The sequence below is a fragment of the Podarcis melisellensis genome, assembly GCF_964234715.1.
Source record: "Podarcis melisellensis genome assembly, chromosome: 1".
Taxonomy (NCBI): Eukaryota; Metazoa; Chordata; class Lepidosauria; order Squamata; family Lacertidae; genus Podarcis; species Podarcis melisellensis.
Window position 1 is genome coordinate 127312800 of NC_138528.1, and position 17163 is coordinate 127329962.

Below are 17163 nucleotides of genomic sequence, written 5' to 3' on the forward strand. Positions count from 1 at the left end.
GGGATAGTGGCCGGGTAAACAGAAAATTGCTCAGACCTAGAGAGCATGGGTCAAGTGGAAGTGTGGATGAACCCTGAACTGGTACACCCTAGACACAGATTTATCCCCACAGTGAGAACTCTGAATGCCAGCCAGCCCTCTGCCTTGTATAAATTAAATGCTTCATTGAATGCTCCTTACGTTCTTCACAAAAAGTAAGGCAAATGCAAATTGCTAGTTACCCTTGAAAATGAAAACAAAACTAAAGCTCCGTGTTTACTGGAAGCAGAGTTTAGAAACACCAGCCTAAAAGTAATTTTGTTGAACATATGAGATTGTATGGCCTGAGGGGTGGATTTTATGAGACGGCTTGGATGTGCTTTCATTCTGCTGTGTTTTCATATATGAGGCACCCTAACCTGACAGAAGACCAGGCACAGCTGTATTCCACATCAGCCCAGCTCTGAGCGATTCGCAGGCCCCCGTGCAAGTTGCAACTGAAGGACGTGGGATGACTTCCACAGGCCATTTTTGTGTCAGAAAAGATTGTGTAAACATTTTGATGGGACTAAGCAGGACTGCCAGGTTGCAGCCCAGGGATTTCCTCTTGCGCTTTGAAAGTTTGCCAGGGAATCGGGAGACGAGGTAGCTGTGGTCCCTCCCCACACCTCAAGAGTTCTCTCCTCCCAGACCTTCACTGCATGTCCTTTCCAGACTAGTTGAAGCAGGATCCCACATGCTCTGCTCAGCAGAAATAAATGGAATAAGCTCTAGCTACCAGGTATTCACTGGGATAGGGGACGCGGGTGGCGCTGTGGGTTAAACCACAGAGCCTAGGACTTGCTGATCAGAAGGTCGGCGGTTCGAATCCCCTCGATGGGGTGAGCTCCCGTTGCTTGGTCCCTGCTCCTGCCAACCTAGCAGTTCGAAAGCACGTCAAAGTGCAAGTAGATGAATAGGTACCGCTCCAGCGGGAAGATAAACGGCATTTCCGTGCGCTGCTCTGGTTTGCCAGAAGCGGCTTAGTCATGCTGGCCACATGATTATTGGCCGGCTCCCTCAGCCAATAAAGCGAGATGACTCCGCAACTCCAGAGTTGGCCACGACTGGACCTAATGGTCAGGGGTCCCTTTACCTTTATACACTGGGATATTTGAGGCTGGTTGGGGGAATCCTCAAGGCAGCAGCCAGGGATTTTTCAGCTCACCAAACTTTTTGGATAGGCACTAGGAGAAGGGGATTCCCCCTCCCCCTGTGTGGTCCCCAAATGTACTCCAGAGGGTTGGGGGAACCACAGAACAATGGGGCTTAGTTTTGACAGCGAAACTGGGTTTTCAACCAAGCATTCCCCCAACAGAAATCTGCAGTTGTTTTCAAATACAGCCGTACCTTGGAAGTCGAACAGAATCCATTCTGGAAGGTCGTTTGACTTCCAAAACTTTTGGAAACCAAAGCGCGGCTTCTGATTGGCTGCAGGAAGCTCCTGCAGCCAATCAGAAGCTTGTGGAAGCCCCTTCGGACGTTCGTGTTCCAAAAGAAAGTTCGCGAACCAGAATAATCACTTCCGGGTTTGCGGCATTCGGGAGCCAAAACGTCCCAAGTTCCGAGGTGTTCGGGATCCAAGGTACGACTGTACCTGTTTATCATTTTTTGGTCTTTGCATGTTTTCATGTTCACCTAAATAGGCATACCCCTAAAAAGCGTAAGTTATAAAGTGGCCCTAAGGGCAGAACTATTTATTACCAAGACAAAAAACAACAACCCTCCCCTATCCAACTACAGTGGTACCTTGGTTTACAAACTTAATCCGTTCCAGAAGTCCGTTCTTAAACCAAGGCGTGCTTTCCCATAGAAGCATGGGACCCAATTTACAAATGGAACACACTCAACAGGAAGCGGAACATGTTCTGCTTCCAAGGCAAAGTTCATAAACCAAAACACCTACTTCCGGGTTTGCAGCATTCTTAATCCAAGTTGTTCATAAATTAGCTGTTCTTAAACCAAGGTACCACTGTACTTAAAACAGTTGCCAGTATTTTTCCCACTCAACGCTAGGGATGTTAAAAGATCAACCCGTTGTTGTTGTTGTTGTTATGTTACTTTGGTTTCAGCCTGTAAGAGAAGGGCATGTTACCTTTAGGAAACGTACACAAGGAGCCGTAGCTGAGCCCAGGCCAGCAATCCATCTCCCCTGGCCGCTTGTTAAAGCACTTCACCTGTTATGTTTCCTAGCCCTGCTACTTGAGACCCTTCTACTGAACATTTCCCTGCTCACATAGTTGGCTATTTCTGATCAGGGGAGGGAAATGCTTAACATATTGATCATTAGGATATGGGGGAGCGGGGAGGACGAGAGAGAACATGACATAGGTTGGCCATTTTCAGCATTGATTCTGACATGCGGCTTCTCCCAAAGGGACTCCGAGTGGCAGAGCAGCCGAAGCTCCTTGCAAGCTGCTGCCACCCAGAGTTGGTAGCACAAAGCAGGACGGACCGTTGGTTTAAGGCTGGTCTTGGTACGTGTATCCTAAAGGTGATGGAATCTGCAGTGTTAGGTCGGAAGGAAATGGGCAACTATTTTTAGCAGTAGGATAGTGTGACAAAGTCTGTTGGCCCCAAACTGGCTTTATCACGCTATAGAAGATGATGAGAGGAAAAAGAATTAGGGCACTTTGGGGTCACATGTACCATATCTACATTTATATACCCTGTGGCATCCGTTTATATGTTACAAGAGATGACTATGTACCGTATTTTTCGCTCTATAAGACGCACCAGATGACTATGTACCGTATTTTTCGCTCTATAAGACGCACCTAGTTTTTGGAAGAGGAAAACAAGAAAAAAAATATTCTGAATCTCAGAAGCAAGAACCGCAAGAGGGATCGCTGCGCAGTGAAAGCAGCAATCCCTCTTGCTGTTCTGGCTTCTGGGATAGCTGTGCAGCCTGCATTCGCTCCATAAGACGCACACACATTTCCCCTTACTTTTTAGGAGGGAAAAAGTGAGTCTTATAGAGCGAAAAATACGGTATATGTACTTGCACCCGACTGCATGCTGAAAAGAAAGGGGAATGGAGAGAAAGGAAGTCACAGGCACACCTGAAACCACCCTAAGCAACTTTAGCAGCTAGGCACAGAATATTAGGGTCCATCATCGGCTGCAGCTGATTCATCAGAAGCATGATTCAATGATGGGGAAGGTGGGGTGGTAGTGTGATCAGTACCACCAAAATTCTGGGATGATACATCCCTTTTGAAATGGTAGTCTTGGAGGATAGGATCACAGTACCAGGGCCCAAGGAAGCTGAAAGAAGCTTGGAAAGTCTGTTAAGGTGAAACGACAGCAAGGAAACAGGTACATTTATGAAATAAAAACGTTAGCCTGTGACCCAGGTGATGCCCTGGAAATGCATTTTTATTTGTAGACTTCATTCCCCAGAAAGCAGTGTTGCACAAATACGGATCCCTGGTACACTATGCGAGAAAAAGTATGGATTCTTTTCCACCCCATAAGGAACTTAAGTCTCCTTGCTTCCATTCTGTCCAGAGATCCCACAAAACATTAAAATATCTCATTCTTTGTACAGCTCTAGAATACCTTGCCCCGCCCCCCAGTGGAGGTTTCCCCAAACCTAAGACCCACTTGAACTTGATTTTTCCAGCTAATTGAGTCTAGATATGCACATGTTTTCCACTGACCTGAATATAGTTCAGTCATGATTCGCTGTGGGTTAAACCACTGAGCTTAGGACTTGCCGATCAGAAGGTTGGTGGTTCGAATCCCCGCGACGGGGTGAGCTCCCGTTACTCGGTCCCTGCTCCTGCCAACCTAGCAGTTCGAAAGCACATCAAGGTGAAAGTAGATAAATAGGGACCGCTTACCAGCGGGAAGGTAAACGGCGTTTCCGTGTGCTGCTCTGGTTCGCCAGAAGCGGCTTAGTCATGCTGGCCACATGACCCGGAAGCTGTACGCCGGCTCCCTCGGCCAATAAAGCGAGATGAGCGCCGCACCCCAGAGTCGGCCATGACTGGACCTAATGGTCATGGGTCCCTTTACTTTTACCTTATGCACATGTTTCCCCTGGACCTGAATATAGTTCAGTCATTGTAATGGTTATAGGGGTTGCTCGTACGTAAGTTGCCGCCACTCCTGGCTAGGTTGCCTGGTTAAACCTTTTCTGTCTGTACAGCCCTTCACTTCATGGCTGTTTCAGTCGCTAGCAGAATCCGTCAGTGGGCGTTTCTTGAACCTCTTCCAGCAAAGAAGCTCTTTGACGCCAAGTCTCCACCTACTCTCCCTGCGTGGAAGTCTTCTGCGCAGGGTGGGTGTGGGGGGCGGAGGACCCGTGCTCTCCCCGCTGGTCACCGGCGAGGAGTCCTGGAGCCCCCTCGCCAATTCCCCCATCTGCCCCCCTTTATCCCTGGTGTTACGCTGATTTCCTTCCCCAGCCGATGAGCTGCCTCTCTCCCTGCTGGGCCCTTCTCCAGCATCGCTTGGGAGCCTTGCCTCCGCCTCTAGCTCCGATGGCAGTTCCCTGACAGTCATGATTCTCATTCTCTGACTTCTACCCACACTGAAGGCAAGAGAAAGGGAAAGAGCATCCTTTTCCAGCAAGGTTTAATCATTTAACTGTAGAATAGAAGGAAGAAAGGTCATCATTGAGCCAGGAAGGACCCTTCCACCTCCCCCTTGGCATAGGGTTGCATTGCTCTCTCTGAGAATTCAGACCTTGAAGTGCCAGTGACTTGGCTACAAGAGGTTGGTGATTAAACTGCCATTTGTGTTTTTCATTCCTGGGCTGCCTGGGTGGCACAGCAGGGAGATCAACTAGAGATATTTACATCATTTGTCACTTTGCCGGACAGTTTGTACTTGTTCATCCTCCCTAAGGAGATAGGCAGCGTTATTACTCCAGTGTTGTTTTATAGCCACCTTTGTTAATGTTTCTTTTCTTGAAACAAGACGGAAGTTTCCACTAGAAAATGAACCAAATGTTCATTTGGGGGAGAAAGCAAGGAATGCAGAGAAGGTGGGTGTGAATCAGGCTAATTGGAAGTCCTCTGAATTAATGCGGGTGGCACTGTGAGTTAAACCACAGAGCCTAGGGCTTGCTGATCAGAAGGTCGGCGGTTCGAATCCCCGCAACGGAGTGAGCTCCCGTTGCTCGGTCCCTGCTCCTGCCAACCTAGCAGTTCAAAAGCACACACAAAAGTGCAAGTAGATAAATAGGTACCACTCCAGCGGGAAGGTAAATGGCGTTTCCATGCGCTGCTCTGGTTCGCCAGAAGCGGCTTAGTCATGCTGGCCACATGACCTGGAAGATGTACGCTGGCTCCATTGGCCAATAAAGTGAGTTGAGCACCGCAACCCCAGAGTCGGTCACTACTGGACCTAATGGTCAGGGGTCCCATTACCTTTATATCTCCCCTCTCCTACAACCCACAGTGCATAGACTGGCTATGAATTTGGCTCCCTCCGCCATCTTAACCCCCATTGATGGGATGGGAATTGCAACCAGTGAAATGTACTTAGCACTCCATCGTGGCCTGACTACCTCACATATTTAGGGTCAGGAGATTTCCTTGTTGCCTTCGCTTATACAGCACGGCTTGGCTCAGTCGTGTCATGACCCTGACTTTAGGCAGTTGCCAGGGCACGGGTTCAGGAGGGGCTACAGACTCCAGTGACATGACTCCAGAGGCAACAGGGCACATGGCCATGAGATGGAGCCAGAACCACGGAAGGCAGCACAATCTGGATCATGCGTACTCTCAGGAGTCACTCCCTTTACCCCCGAGGCCCTTGCAGTCTACACTCCCCATCTGGCATGGAGTCATCTGGAGCAGTTTGCTCTGCAGAGTCTACCCTCCTTCCCTGACTGTGACCTGAATTTGGTCGATTGATTTTTTGAGATGCAGTGATCTGCCTTGGGAACTGGGAGTTAGACAGCTTTTGATGTTTGCAGCTCCATATTCTAAGCCCACACCCCTCACAATATCAATTTTAAAAGCAAAGCAAGCTTCTTATTAGTACCTTTAGTGAGTGAGTATGAGTGCAAGAGGCAGATTGTAGAAGCCTCTTCGCGAAATAGCTGGAATGGCATCAAGCATTCTGCTTCTTAATCCTATCAGTTGACGAAGAAAGAAGACAGGCAGGAACAGAACCTCCTCTCTCTCTCCTAAACTTTTCTTTATTTTATTTTGAGGGGAGGACCCTGCAAGCTGATACCTGCCAGAGAGGGTCTTAATATTCAAGGCTCTCTAGTTATGTCTGGAACAGGCTCTGCGCAAGGTTTGCCGCACGTTCTCATTCTGGGTCACTCCAGTCAGCCGCTGAGGGGGTCGTCTCTGGTGGAGGGCGAGAAGAAAGGTCACCTTTCCATTACCCTCTCCAATAAACGGCCTCTCTGTGGAGATGGGAGGTCATTGCTGATGGCTTAGATGGTGGCTTCTAGCTTGCGCGCGCCAGAAGGGGATTTCACGTATGTGCTGCAAATCGAATCTTTCTTGCTGCTCCATTACAAATCCCTCAGTGGCTGCTTATTTTTTTCCCCTGTTTCTGGAGGAGCACGTGCTCTGGGATATACAGTGGTACCTCAGGTTACATACGCTTCAGGTTACAGACTCTGCTAACCCAGAAATAGTGCTTCAGGTTAAGAACTTTGCTTCAGGATGAGAACAGAAATCGTGCTCTAGCAGCGTGGCGGCAGCAGGAGGCCCCATTAGATAAAGTGGTGCTTTAGGTTAAGAACAGTTTCAGGATAAGAACGGACCTCCAGAACGAATTAAGTACTTAACCTGAGGTACCACTGTAGTTTTAAACTTAATTTGGGGGCCCGGCATTTGAGACAGCTGAACCAGAAACCAGCCCACTGAGCAGATAGACCACATCGAAAATAATTACTTACTGCATGGAAAGCAGCTTGCTGGTGTTGTACAACATAATCCTAACCCATGCTTACTCAGAAGCAAGTTCCCCTATGTTCAGTGGCGTTTACTCCCGGGTAACGGTGCATAGGAGTGCAGCTTTTTTTTTTTTGAAGAGTTTGTTTCAGTAGGGTTGTTTGCGGGAAACTTCTCTTTTCTGGGTTTATAGCCATGCACAGCCCTCCCTGTTTTATCCCCCCCGCCCTCGTAAAATTCAGAGCATGTATAGAATGCACGTACAATTGGTTTCCAAGCAGCAGTCACTGCTGTTGCTGGATTGAGGAGGAAACAAGAGGCCTGCTTGCAGAAGCCCAGCAACTAGCCATGGAAGGGAATACTCAATTTTGCGCATCCCTTCCATGACTAGAGAGAGTGAGTGTGGGCTGCCCAGTGACCCACCCGCTCAGAGAGAGTGACCCAGTTGTGGAGTCCTCTTAGATTGGGCAGGTCCTTTGGACCCAAGGCAATATAATCTTGCCTTAATAATAATAATAATAATAATAATAATAATAATAATAATACAGTGGTGCCCCACAAGACGAATGCCTCGCAAGACAAAAAACCCGCTAGACGAAAGGGTTTTACGTTTTTCGATGCGCTTCGCAAGACGAATTTCCCTATGGGCTTGCTTCGCAAGACAAAAACGTCTTGCGAGTCTTGCGATTTTTTTCGCTCCCCCCCTTTTCTAAGCCGCTAAGCCACTAATAGCCTTTTAGCCGCTAAGCCGCTAATAGCGCTAATCCGCTAAGCTGCTAATAGGGTTGCTTCGCAAGACGAAAAAACCGCTAGACGAAGAGACTCGCGGAACAGATTATTTTCGTCTCGCGAGGCACCACTGTAATAATAATAATTTATTCATACCCCGCCCATCTGGCTGGGTTTCCCCAGCCACTCTGGGCGGCTTCCAACAAAACACTAAAATACAATAAACATATTACATAATACAATAAACTATTAAACATTAAAAGCTTCCCTAAACACGGCTGCCTTCAGATGTCTTCTAAAAGTTTGGTAGTTATTTTTCTCTTTGACATCTGGTGGGAGAGAGTTCCACAGGGCGGGTGCCACTACCAAGAAGGCCCTCTGCCTGGTTCCTTGTAGCTCTGCTTCTCACAGTGAAGGAACCGCCAGAAGGCCCTCGGTGCTGGACCTCAGTGTCCGGTCAAAATGATGGAGGTGGAGATGCTCCTTCAGGTACACTGAACCAAGGCTGTTTAGGGCTTTAAAGGTCAGCACCAACACTTTGAATTGTGCTAGGAAACGTACTCTTACCTTCACCCTTAAATGAATACGCTCAAAGGTAGAGAAATGGTTTCCCCGCCATGATAGATGCACCCTGCTGCTGCTCCCACAGGCAAGGGGGTCTGGGTGGGGACTTGTGGGGCTTCCCAGCAACAATGCTAGGCATGTTTTCGTTGCATCTTTGCATTCCATGCAAAATATACTGTCTGAAGCATGCAGCTTTCTGAATAACTCAATATGGCCAAAGGGATGGAGTAACTGCCCTGTGAGGAGAGAGGCTACAACATTTGGGGTTTTTTTAGTCTAGAGAAAAGGAGATGTGATGGTGTGAGTAGAGTGATAGAGAAGATTTTCTCTCTCATACTACTGGAACTTGGAAGATTCAGAACAGGCAAAAGAAAGTCCTCCTTCGCATGGCACATAGTGAATAATAATAATAATAATAATAATAATAATAATAATAATAATAATAATAATTTATTATTTATACCCCGCCCATCTGGCTGTTTCCCCAGCCATTCTGGGTGGCTCCCAATCAAGTGTTAAAAACCGTACAGCGTTAACTATTAAAAACTTCCCTAAACAGGGCTGCCTTCAGAGGTCTTTTAAAGATAGGATAGCTGCTTATTTCCTTCACATCTGAATGGAGGGTGTTCCACAGGGCGGGCGCCACTACCGAGAAGGCCCTCTGTCTGGTTCCCTCGCTTCTCACAATGAGGGAACCGCCAGAAGGCCCTTGGCGCTGGATCTCAGTGTCCGAGCTGAACGATGGGAGTGGAGATGCTCCTTCAGGTATACAGGACCGAGGCCGTTTAGGGCTTTAAAGGTCAGCACCAACACTTTGAATCGTGCTTGGAAACGTACTGGGAGCCAATGCAGATCTCTCAGAACCGGTGTTATGTGGTCCCGGCGGCCACTCGCAGTCACCAGTCTTAACTGCCGAATTCTGGATTAATTGCATAGAGATGGCTACCAAACTGGATGGCTTTGAAAGAGGATTAGACAAACTTATGAAGAGTAAGAATATCAGCGGCTGCTAGCCAGGATGGCTGTGTTCTGCCTCCACTGTCGCAAGGGGAGAGGGTGCTGTTAGGTCCTGCTTACCTGCTTTTCATAGACATCTGGTTGGCCACTCAAGAGAACAGGATGCTGGACCATAGAATCATAGAATCATAGAGTTGGAAGAGACCACAAGGGCCATCGAGTCCAACCCCCTGCCACTCAGGAAACACCATCAGAGCAGTCCTGACCTATGGTTGTCAAGCCTCTGCTTAAAGACCTCCAAAGAAGGAGACTCCACCACACTCCTTGGCAGCAAATTCCTCTGTCGAACAGCTCTTACGGTCAGGAAGTTCTTCCTAATGTTTAGGTGGAATCTTCTTTCTTGTAGTTTGGAACCATTGCTCCGTGTCCTCTTCTCTGGAGCAGCAGAAAACAACCTTTCTCCCTCCTCTATGTGACATCCTTTTATATATTTGAACATGGCTATCATATCACCCCTTAACCTCCTCTTCTCCAGGTTAAACATGCCCAGCTCCCTTAGCCGTTCCTCATAAGGCATCGTTACCAGGCCTTTGACCATTTTGGTTGCCCTCCTCTGTACATGTTCCAGTTTGTCAGTGTCCTTCTTGAACTGTGGTGCCCAGAACTGGACACAGTACTCCAGGTGAGGTCTGACCAGAGCAGAATACAGTGGCACTATTACTTCCCTTGATCTAGATGCTATACTCCTATTGATGCAGCCCAGAATTGCATTGGCTTTTTTAGCTGCCGCGTCACACTGTTAGCTCATGTCAAGTTTGTGGTCAACCAAGACTCCTAGATCCTTTTCACATGTACTGCTCTCAAGCCAGGTGTCACCCATCTTGTATTTGTACCTCTCATTTTTTTTTGCCCAAGTGCAATCCTTTACATTTCTCCCTGTTAAAATTCATCTTGTTTGTTTTGGCCCAGTTCTCTAATCTTTCACCTGATTCAGCAGGGGAGCTTTTATATTCACTGCTTTATACCTGAACGGGGAAGACATGGGAACAAGTAAATGTGGTTGGCCTCTTCGCATCTCTTCTGGTCCTCAAGACACAACTTCGATGGGGTCAAAAAAACGTAAACATTGGAAATACAGTGGTACCTCGGGTTAAGTACTTAATTCGTTCCGGAGGTCCGTACTTAACCTGAAACTGTTCTTAACCTGAAGCACCACTTTAGCTAATGGGGCCTCCTCCTGCTGCTTCCGCGCCGCCAGAGCACGATTTCTGTTCTCATCCTGAAGCAAAGTTCTTAACCCGAGGTACTATTTCTGGGTTAGCAGAGTCTGTAACCTGAAGCGTATGTAACCCGAGGTACCACTGCACAGAGATTCCAGGAGAGTCGTAAAGCCTGAATTTGTAGCTTACTGTAGTTGTTAAATAGTAACACACACACACACACAGGCTGCAAACCTATTTACAGTCACCTGGGAGTGAATCTTATTGAATTCAACAGGTAGGAAGGAAAAGAATTGCAGTGTGAGACTGTTACCATAGGCATTACTTACTGGGGAGTAAACTTCACCGAACACAAGGCGTCTTACTTCTGCCCGGAGGTCTTGGTTTAGCTGTGATTTGGAAAGCCATGCCCGAATTATAGAAGATAGGATTGCGGTGGGGATGGCCTTAAAAATTCTGGGTCTCTGAAGCATGATGACCTGCGGAAGGTCTTGCCTGCGGATTCCTTTTCTGCTTTTCTCCCCCCCCCCCCATAGGAATGAAGCGTGTTTTTCATCTCTAGAATCTCTTCTGTGATCCTGTCACAACCTCCTTCGTACTTGGCAATTAAACTCTTGTCACTTGTTTTTAAAAAAAGTGACGTGTTTTGTCATTGCTTGACAAACAAGTGCCACGCTGAAACAAGACGGAGCTGATTGTGGGTGGCTGTGGCAGGGAGCGCAAGGCTGTGGCGGGGGGGTTAGGGGGGGCGGCGCGGAAGCCGTTCCTTCCAAATATAATGGCTATGAACAACATTTATATCCTCTTTCCCCCCCTCCTCCTCCCCAGCCTAATTAATGAAATGCTTTAAATTGCCTGCTTGTCAAAAAAACCCAAATTACGTTCCCACCCAGGAGGGGAAAGCTCGGTCATGCAGACCTTTATTTAAGTTGCTGAGAACTCTGAAACGCATGTATGTGTGTGTGTGTGTATGCTTTGATGAGCCTGCATGCATGCCAGCTAGCAACGTTCTTCTGTCTCTCCCCCAGGGGGCACCCTTCTGCCAGGGAACGAGCCCACAGTGGACACGGTGTCAGTGCAGCCCATCCCAACTTACTGGTATTACGTTATGGCCGCCGGAGGTGCTGTTCTGGTTGTGGTCTCCGTCGTGCTGGCCCTTGTGCTCCACTACCACCGCTTCCGCTATGCGGCCAAGAAGAGCGATCACTCCATCACCTACAAAAGCTCCCACTATGCCAGCGGGGCCCCTCTGGCGGTGGAGCCCACCTTAACGATAAAACTAGAGCAAGACCGCAGTTCGCATTGCTGAGAGCGGAGCCAGGAAACATACAAAACAAAAACTTTTTTTAAAAAAGAGACTTTCAGAGACGTTGCCTCAATTTTGCACTTTTCCTCCTCACCCAGCATATCTGTGAACTCTATAGACATCTCCCCTTGGTTCTCTTGACAAAAAAACAAAAAAAACTCTTAAAAAACGGTAATGCTGCATCGTGGATCGCGAGAGGAGACTTGCCTCCCTCCCACCCCTGTCTCTTTGAAAGTGAATGCTCCTTTTATTTCGTTTCTCAAGGACTCGTGGGGGGTTTTTTTGTCCCCGGTAGACAACTTGCAAGAAAACTCAGTAACGCGTCGGGAGGAGTATGCCAGAGTAAATTTCTGTGTGCTTGTATTATCTCTTACCTATCTATGTATGTAAGTGTGCATGTGTGGGGGGAAATTGGCTGGTTGGCTATTTCGAAAAGGTCTTTTGGGACTTGCTTGTGCCGCTGCGACCTTCACAAGGGAGTGCTTTTTCCCCCCTGCCCTGCCTCGTGGAAGGCCCCAGACACCTTTTTTTGAGGACAGATACACTGATTTGTTTACTAGGAGAAGTGAACGATGCTTTTTGTTGCCTTATCTAGCTCTGGCTGGGTTTACATTTGATATGCTTAATGAAAACGTCAGCAGGTTCATACTGATGGGGGGGGAGGGGAGAGAGGCTGTGCCCCTGGAAAATTTCAAATGGCAAGCCTAAAGATAGGGCAAAAACAAAACGCCACAGTGTATGACGGGGGAGAACTGAGAAAGGCTTGGAGACGGTCAACTTCAAGGTCTTATAGGGTTCCTTCACCCCCCCCCCCAGAAATCACAAAAACATAGCCATCGTTTTGGTAGTGGAATTAATCCCTCAACAAAACAAATATTTTTCAAGTTGCCTTATTAAAAAAAGAGAGAGAAGCTTGTAATGAATGTTCAGTTTATCTGTTAAACCCAGCCTTAGAGAGATGCATAGATGCCAATAGATGTAAGGTTTTGAAAAATGCTATAGCTCCATGAATCTGAGGTTTATTTCATTTTATAGGTAAACCTCACTCTTGGTGATGCTTTCTTTTCTTTTCTTTTTTTGTGAGAGCAAGGAAATGCCGCCATTGTGTTTTTACTGGTAATTTTGAAAAAAGACACAAAGAACGCTTTGCCCCCTTGTTTTCTCTCTCCATGTCGACATAAATGGCTGCCTGACACAATTTACTTTCATGGCCATGTTGCTTCTTAAGATGTTGGTAGTGACATCTGTCAACCAAAGCCCCGAGAATAGGGCCTGCTAAAACCCAACTATCTCTGCATCTTTAACAAAGATGGTATAATGGAGCCTTTATCTATTGATTTTGCTCTGAAGTAATGCAATGGAAATGCCTTATATGGATTTATCAAGTGATAACACACAAAGGTGGTTGGAACGGTTAAATCTGACATATTTTCTGGCAAAATACATCTCCACTGAACACTTTGTTTGCGTAAAAAAAAAAATCCAGCCATGACTACTTGCTATATCCTTCTTAAAGTTCCTGTCTGCCGTTTCTCCCTGATGTGAAAACTGAGAATTCAGGCGAGAATAGCAGCGTTGTAATACTAGGGGTGAAAGTCATGAGTGCTTTCCATTATGGAAGCCCTACTAAAATCACTGGGGGCATATCCAGGTTTCTTCTTGTCCTGCTGCTCCCCGCTGGGGAAAACTGCTCTTTGGCGCTCATTCAGAGCAAACAGCAATCAGGTTTTCCACATATTTCTTCTGATTTAGAGAGTGGTTTTCTCTGGGAAAGGAGCTGGGCAAGGGGGAAACCACTCGGCCCTGTGTCTTGGGGGCGGTGCACACCTCTTTTTGCCCCATTCTTTCTAGGCATGGGACAGTGGAAGTGTGGACTGGCCCCAAGACCTGTCCCTGATATAACCGTGCGGGACAAACTCCCAGTGGTTTGAACCCTATGTATGTACAGGGTTGGCATGGGTCATGAAAGAAAGTGGATATTCTTTGCCAAGTTCCCCAAAATGAACACTTTGATCTAGGGGTTTCTATGTCACATCCTTCCGCCCCGTGTTATTCAGGTAGCATGCTCTAAGTGCATGTAGCAAATTTACTCTGTCCAGATGCTTGCTTAGCTGGTTTAAAATGCCACACAGTGCTGTTTATTAGGGAAATTGTTCTTTAAAGTGCAGAGTGCATATGGGGGTGGAGTGTGTGTGCTTATAAACTGCATCTAGAAAGAAGGGATTTGTGAGAGCAAAGCGATCACCTGTCCCACATCACAGAATATTTTTTTGGAGGGGGGAGGGGAGAGACACCTTGCCTCTGAGCAAGGTGACAACTTCATCTTATGCCAGGAAATATGCAGAAGCCACCTTTTGAGATGTGATTTGTTCGTTCTTGTGGGTCCCAAGAGAACATCTTCCAGTGTGGAAGCAAATAATGTTAGTAAGTACCTTAATTTCTGTATCCCTGGTACGTGTGATTGGAAATCTCCAAAGTGAATTTGGCACCCTGGGCTCCTTTGGAAGGAAAGGTGGGATAAAAATATAATAAACAAAATAAAACGAGAAAAATGTAAACTTTCCCCTCCCACTGATTTTCCTGATCTCCCCACCCTAACCCCCAACAGCAGTCAAGTGTAAATACCTCCAGTTGTATTCCAGATTTCACAATAGTTCAAATATGCTCAGCCTGGGTGTGTTTTAACCCGATTGAGAGATCCCATTTTTAGATATTCGCCAAAGACTGCCCTGTCACCCTCCCGTGATTTTTACTGCCACTTTTCACTCCCGCCCCTTAACAGCTGTGACATTGTCAACATCACCCAGTTGCCTGTGTGTGAAAATATCTTGTGGAATTTTGAAATTCTTGACAATGTACTGTGTGGAATGTAATAAAATGATGATATTTTTTATAGATATATTTGGTTTTTGTCCCCCTTCTCCTCCCGATCGGATTGTAAGATCAGTGTGTCTGAACGTAAATGTATTTGCAAATATGTGTGTGCGGCTGTATTGTCTAGGGGGTCTTTAGATCTATTCTTTCAGGGTTAGAGCCTTATCGGTGTGTTTCACCCAGGAGAGAGGGGGGTAATCAAAGGGGGGGACCAGCTGGTCAAATGGTAGGTGTAAGATTGGAGACTGGGGGGAACTGAATCTGCAGCACCACAAACATGGCTGAAGTTATTGTGGACTGAACAAGAAATGCAGGGCAAGAGGCCAGGCAAGATGACTAAAGACCGCTGGAATGTGAGGCTATGGATTTCCAACACCCAGGTGGGGAAATATGGAAGCTTATGAAGCCCTCTCCTCTCCAGGAGAACTTGACATTAAAACACTTTGATCACCTCCACTTTGAAATTGGAGGCTTAAATCTTAATACGTTAAAGCCACTGATTTGAAGTGAAGGAAGGGTTGGAGGAGTTGGATTATATCACCACAACACTCCCCCCGCCCCCGAAGATTATGCTGCTGTTATCCCAGGAATAAAACAAATAGCCCCCGATTTCATCTCACTAGGGTAGACCACAGCCACCACATAACCCCTAGTCATACTTTGAAAGACCGGACACTTTGGTCATCCTGGCGAATGCCGAGCGGACTTTGAAAAATTCGAAACCCGCTCTTGGTTATGAATGCAGAGAATGACTCAAGTCGACGGTGGGATAGCTGTTTCACACAAATTGATCTTGAGTGTGCAGCTGCTTACACGCCATCAGATAATACCGGAAACTAGTTTGTTAAGGGTGCTGAGGGGTAAATGCAATTACCGGGATTCTTTTTGGGGGGTGTAAATATGCTTTAGGAGGGACACGGGTGGCGCTGTTGTCTAAACCACTGAGCCTCTTGGGCTTGCTGATCAGAAGGTCGGTGGTTCAAATCCCCATGACGGGGTGAGCTCCCGTTGCTCGGTCCCTGCCCCTGCCAACCTAGCAGTTCGAAAGCACGTCAAAGTGCAAGTAGATCAGTAGGTACCACTCCGGCGGGAAGGTAAACGGCGTTTCCGTGCGCTGCTCTGGTTTGCCAGAAGCAGCTTAGTCATGCTGGCCACATGACCCGGAAAAACTGTCTGTGGACAAATGTCGGCTCCCTCGGCCAGTAAAGCGAGATGAGCGCCACAACCCCAGAGTCGTCCGCGACTGGACCTAACGGTCAGGGGTCCCTTTACCTTTATCTTTAAATATGCTATAAAGGCATGGTGTCTAGTACGCAGCCTGAACAACAGGGACAAGGAAGCTGCTTCCCACATAACTACACATAAGAGTAGTTCATTGACAGCGCTAAGGGCAGTATAGAGTTGTGTTTCCCATGCTTGTCTTCAGCTGATCTGCAGAATTTCAGAGGCTCTGTAGAAGCATATGGGGATCACAGGGCACTGCCTGATATTGAGTCAAAACTTTGGTCCATCTTCCTCTGTGGCTTTACATTTTTATGGATGCAGTAAACCCACAAATTATGCGCATGGCAAAAAAAAAATACTTTAAAAGGGGCCGGGTTTCTGGGGAAATTGACATGGGTAATCCCACCCACCATTGAACCCAACGGACTTTACGTAATGTTGGCTTTAGGCGTGATCCCCGGAACGTAATCCCCACGTAAGCTGTGGGCTTACTGTATAAGGTAAAGGGACCCTGACTGTTAGGTCCAGTCGTGACCGACTCTGGGGTTGCGGCACTCATCTCGCTTTACTGGCTGAGGGAACCGGTATACAGCTTCCGGGTCATGTGGCCAGCATGACTAAGCTGCTTCTGGCGAACCAGAGCAGCGCACAGAAATGCCGTTTATCTTCCCGCCGGAGCAGTACCTATTTAACTACTTGCACTTTGATGTGCTTTCAAACTGCTAGGTGGGCAGGAGCAGCGACCGAGCAACGGGAGCTCACCCCGTCGTGGGGATTCGATCCGCCGACCTTCTGATCGGCAAGCCCTAGGCTCTGTGGTTTAACCCACAGCGCCACCCGCATTACTGTATAGGAGGATCTAAAGTTGCTGGTGAGTGTTTGGGGAGGAAACAGCCCCCTGGCATTTTCTGTGCCGGCCCACTTCCCTTAGTTTTCCTCAGGAATCTTAGAGTATAATTAGTTTGTACAACAGAAAAGTGCTGCTGTTGCTTCTCTCCTCTCCTCTCCCCTGTTTAATTCAGTTAAGAGAAACCTTTGGCCCTCCAGATGTTGCCGAACTGCAACTCCCATCATCCCTGCCCATTGCCCAAGCTTGTCGGGACTGATGGGAGTTGTAGTTCAGCACCATCGGCTGGCAGGGGCAAAGGTTGCCCACACCTGCCCTAACTGAACACCGTACGAGAGATGGCTTCATGTTTTGCTTTGGCTTGCTGTTGGCTGCACATCACTTGGCAGTCCAGTCCAGCAGTCCATAACAAGAAGTTATGAAGAAGGAAGCAGAAGTGTGCAGAAGGGACACTCCTTCCTGTTTCCTAAGCGCTTGTGCCCTCCATTGGCCCTGCGTCAGAGGGAGAAGAGGTTCCTTTGCAAGGTAAGTGGAAGGCTTTTCCATGCATAGCAAAGC

General features: G+C 47.5%; 1 protein-coding gene across 3 annotated transcripts in view; it reads left to right on the forward strand.

Moving 5' to 3' along the window:
• NRP2 (neuropilin 2) overlaps nucleotides 1–17163 on the forward strand; it is a 252609-nt gene that overhangs the window by 200615 nt on the left and 34831 nt on the right. The window contains exon 16 of one of the 3 annotated variants that reach the window (XM_081913722.1): nucleotides 11383–14557. The exons of the other annotated variants lie outside the window; for them this stretch is intronic. Within the exon in view, the coding sequence (XP_081769848.1) occupies nucleotides 11383–11663 (281 nt within the window). The 3' untranslated portion in view covers nucleotides 11664–14557. Of the gene's footprint in view, nucleotides 1–11382; nucleotides 14558–17163 lie in introns of those variants that run through there. 3 annotated transcript variants of the gene reach the window in all.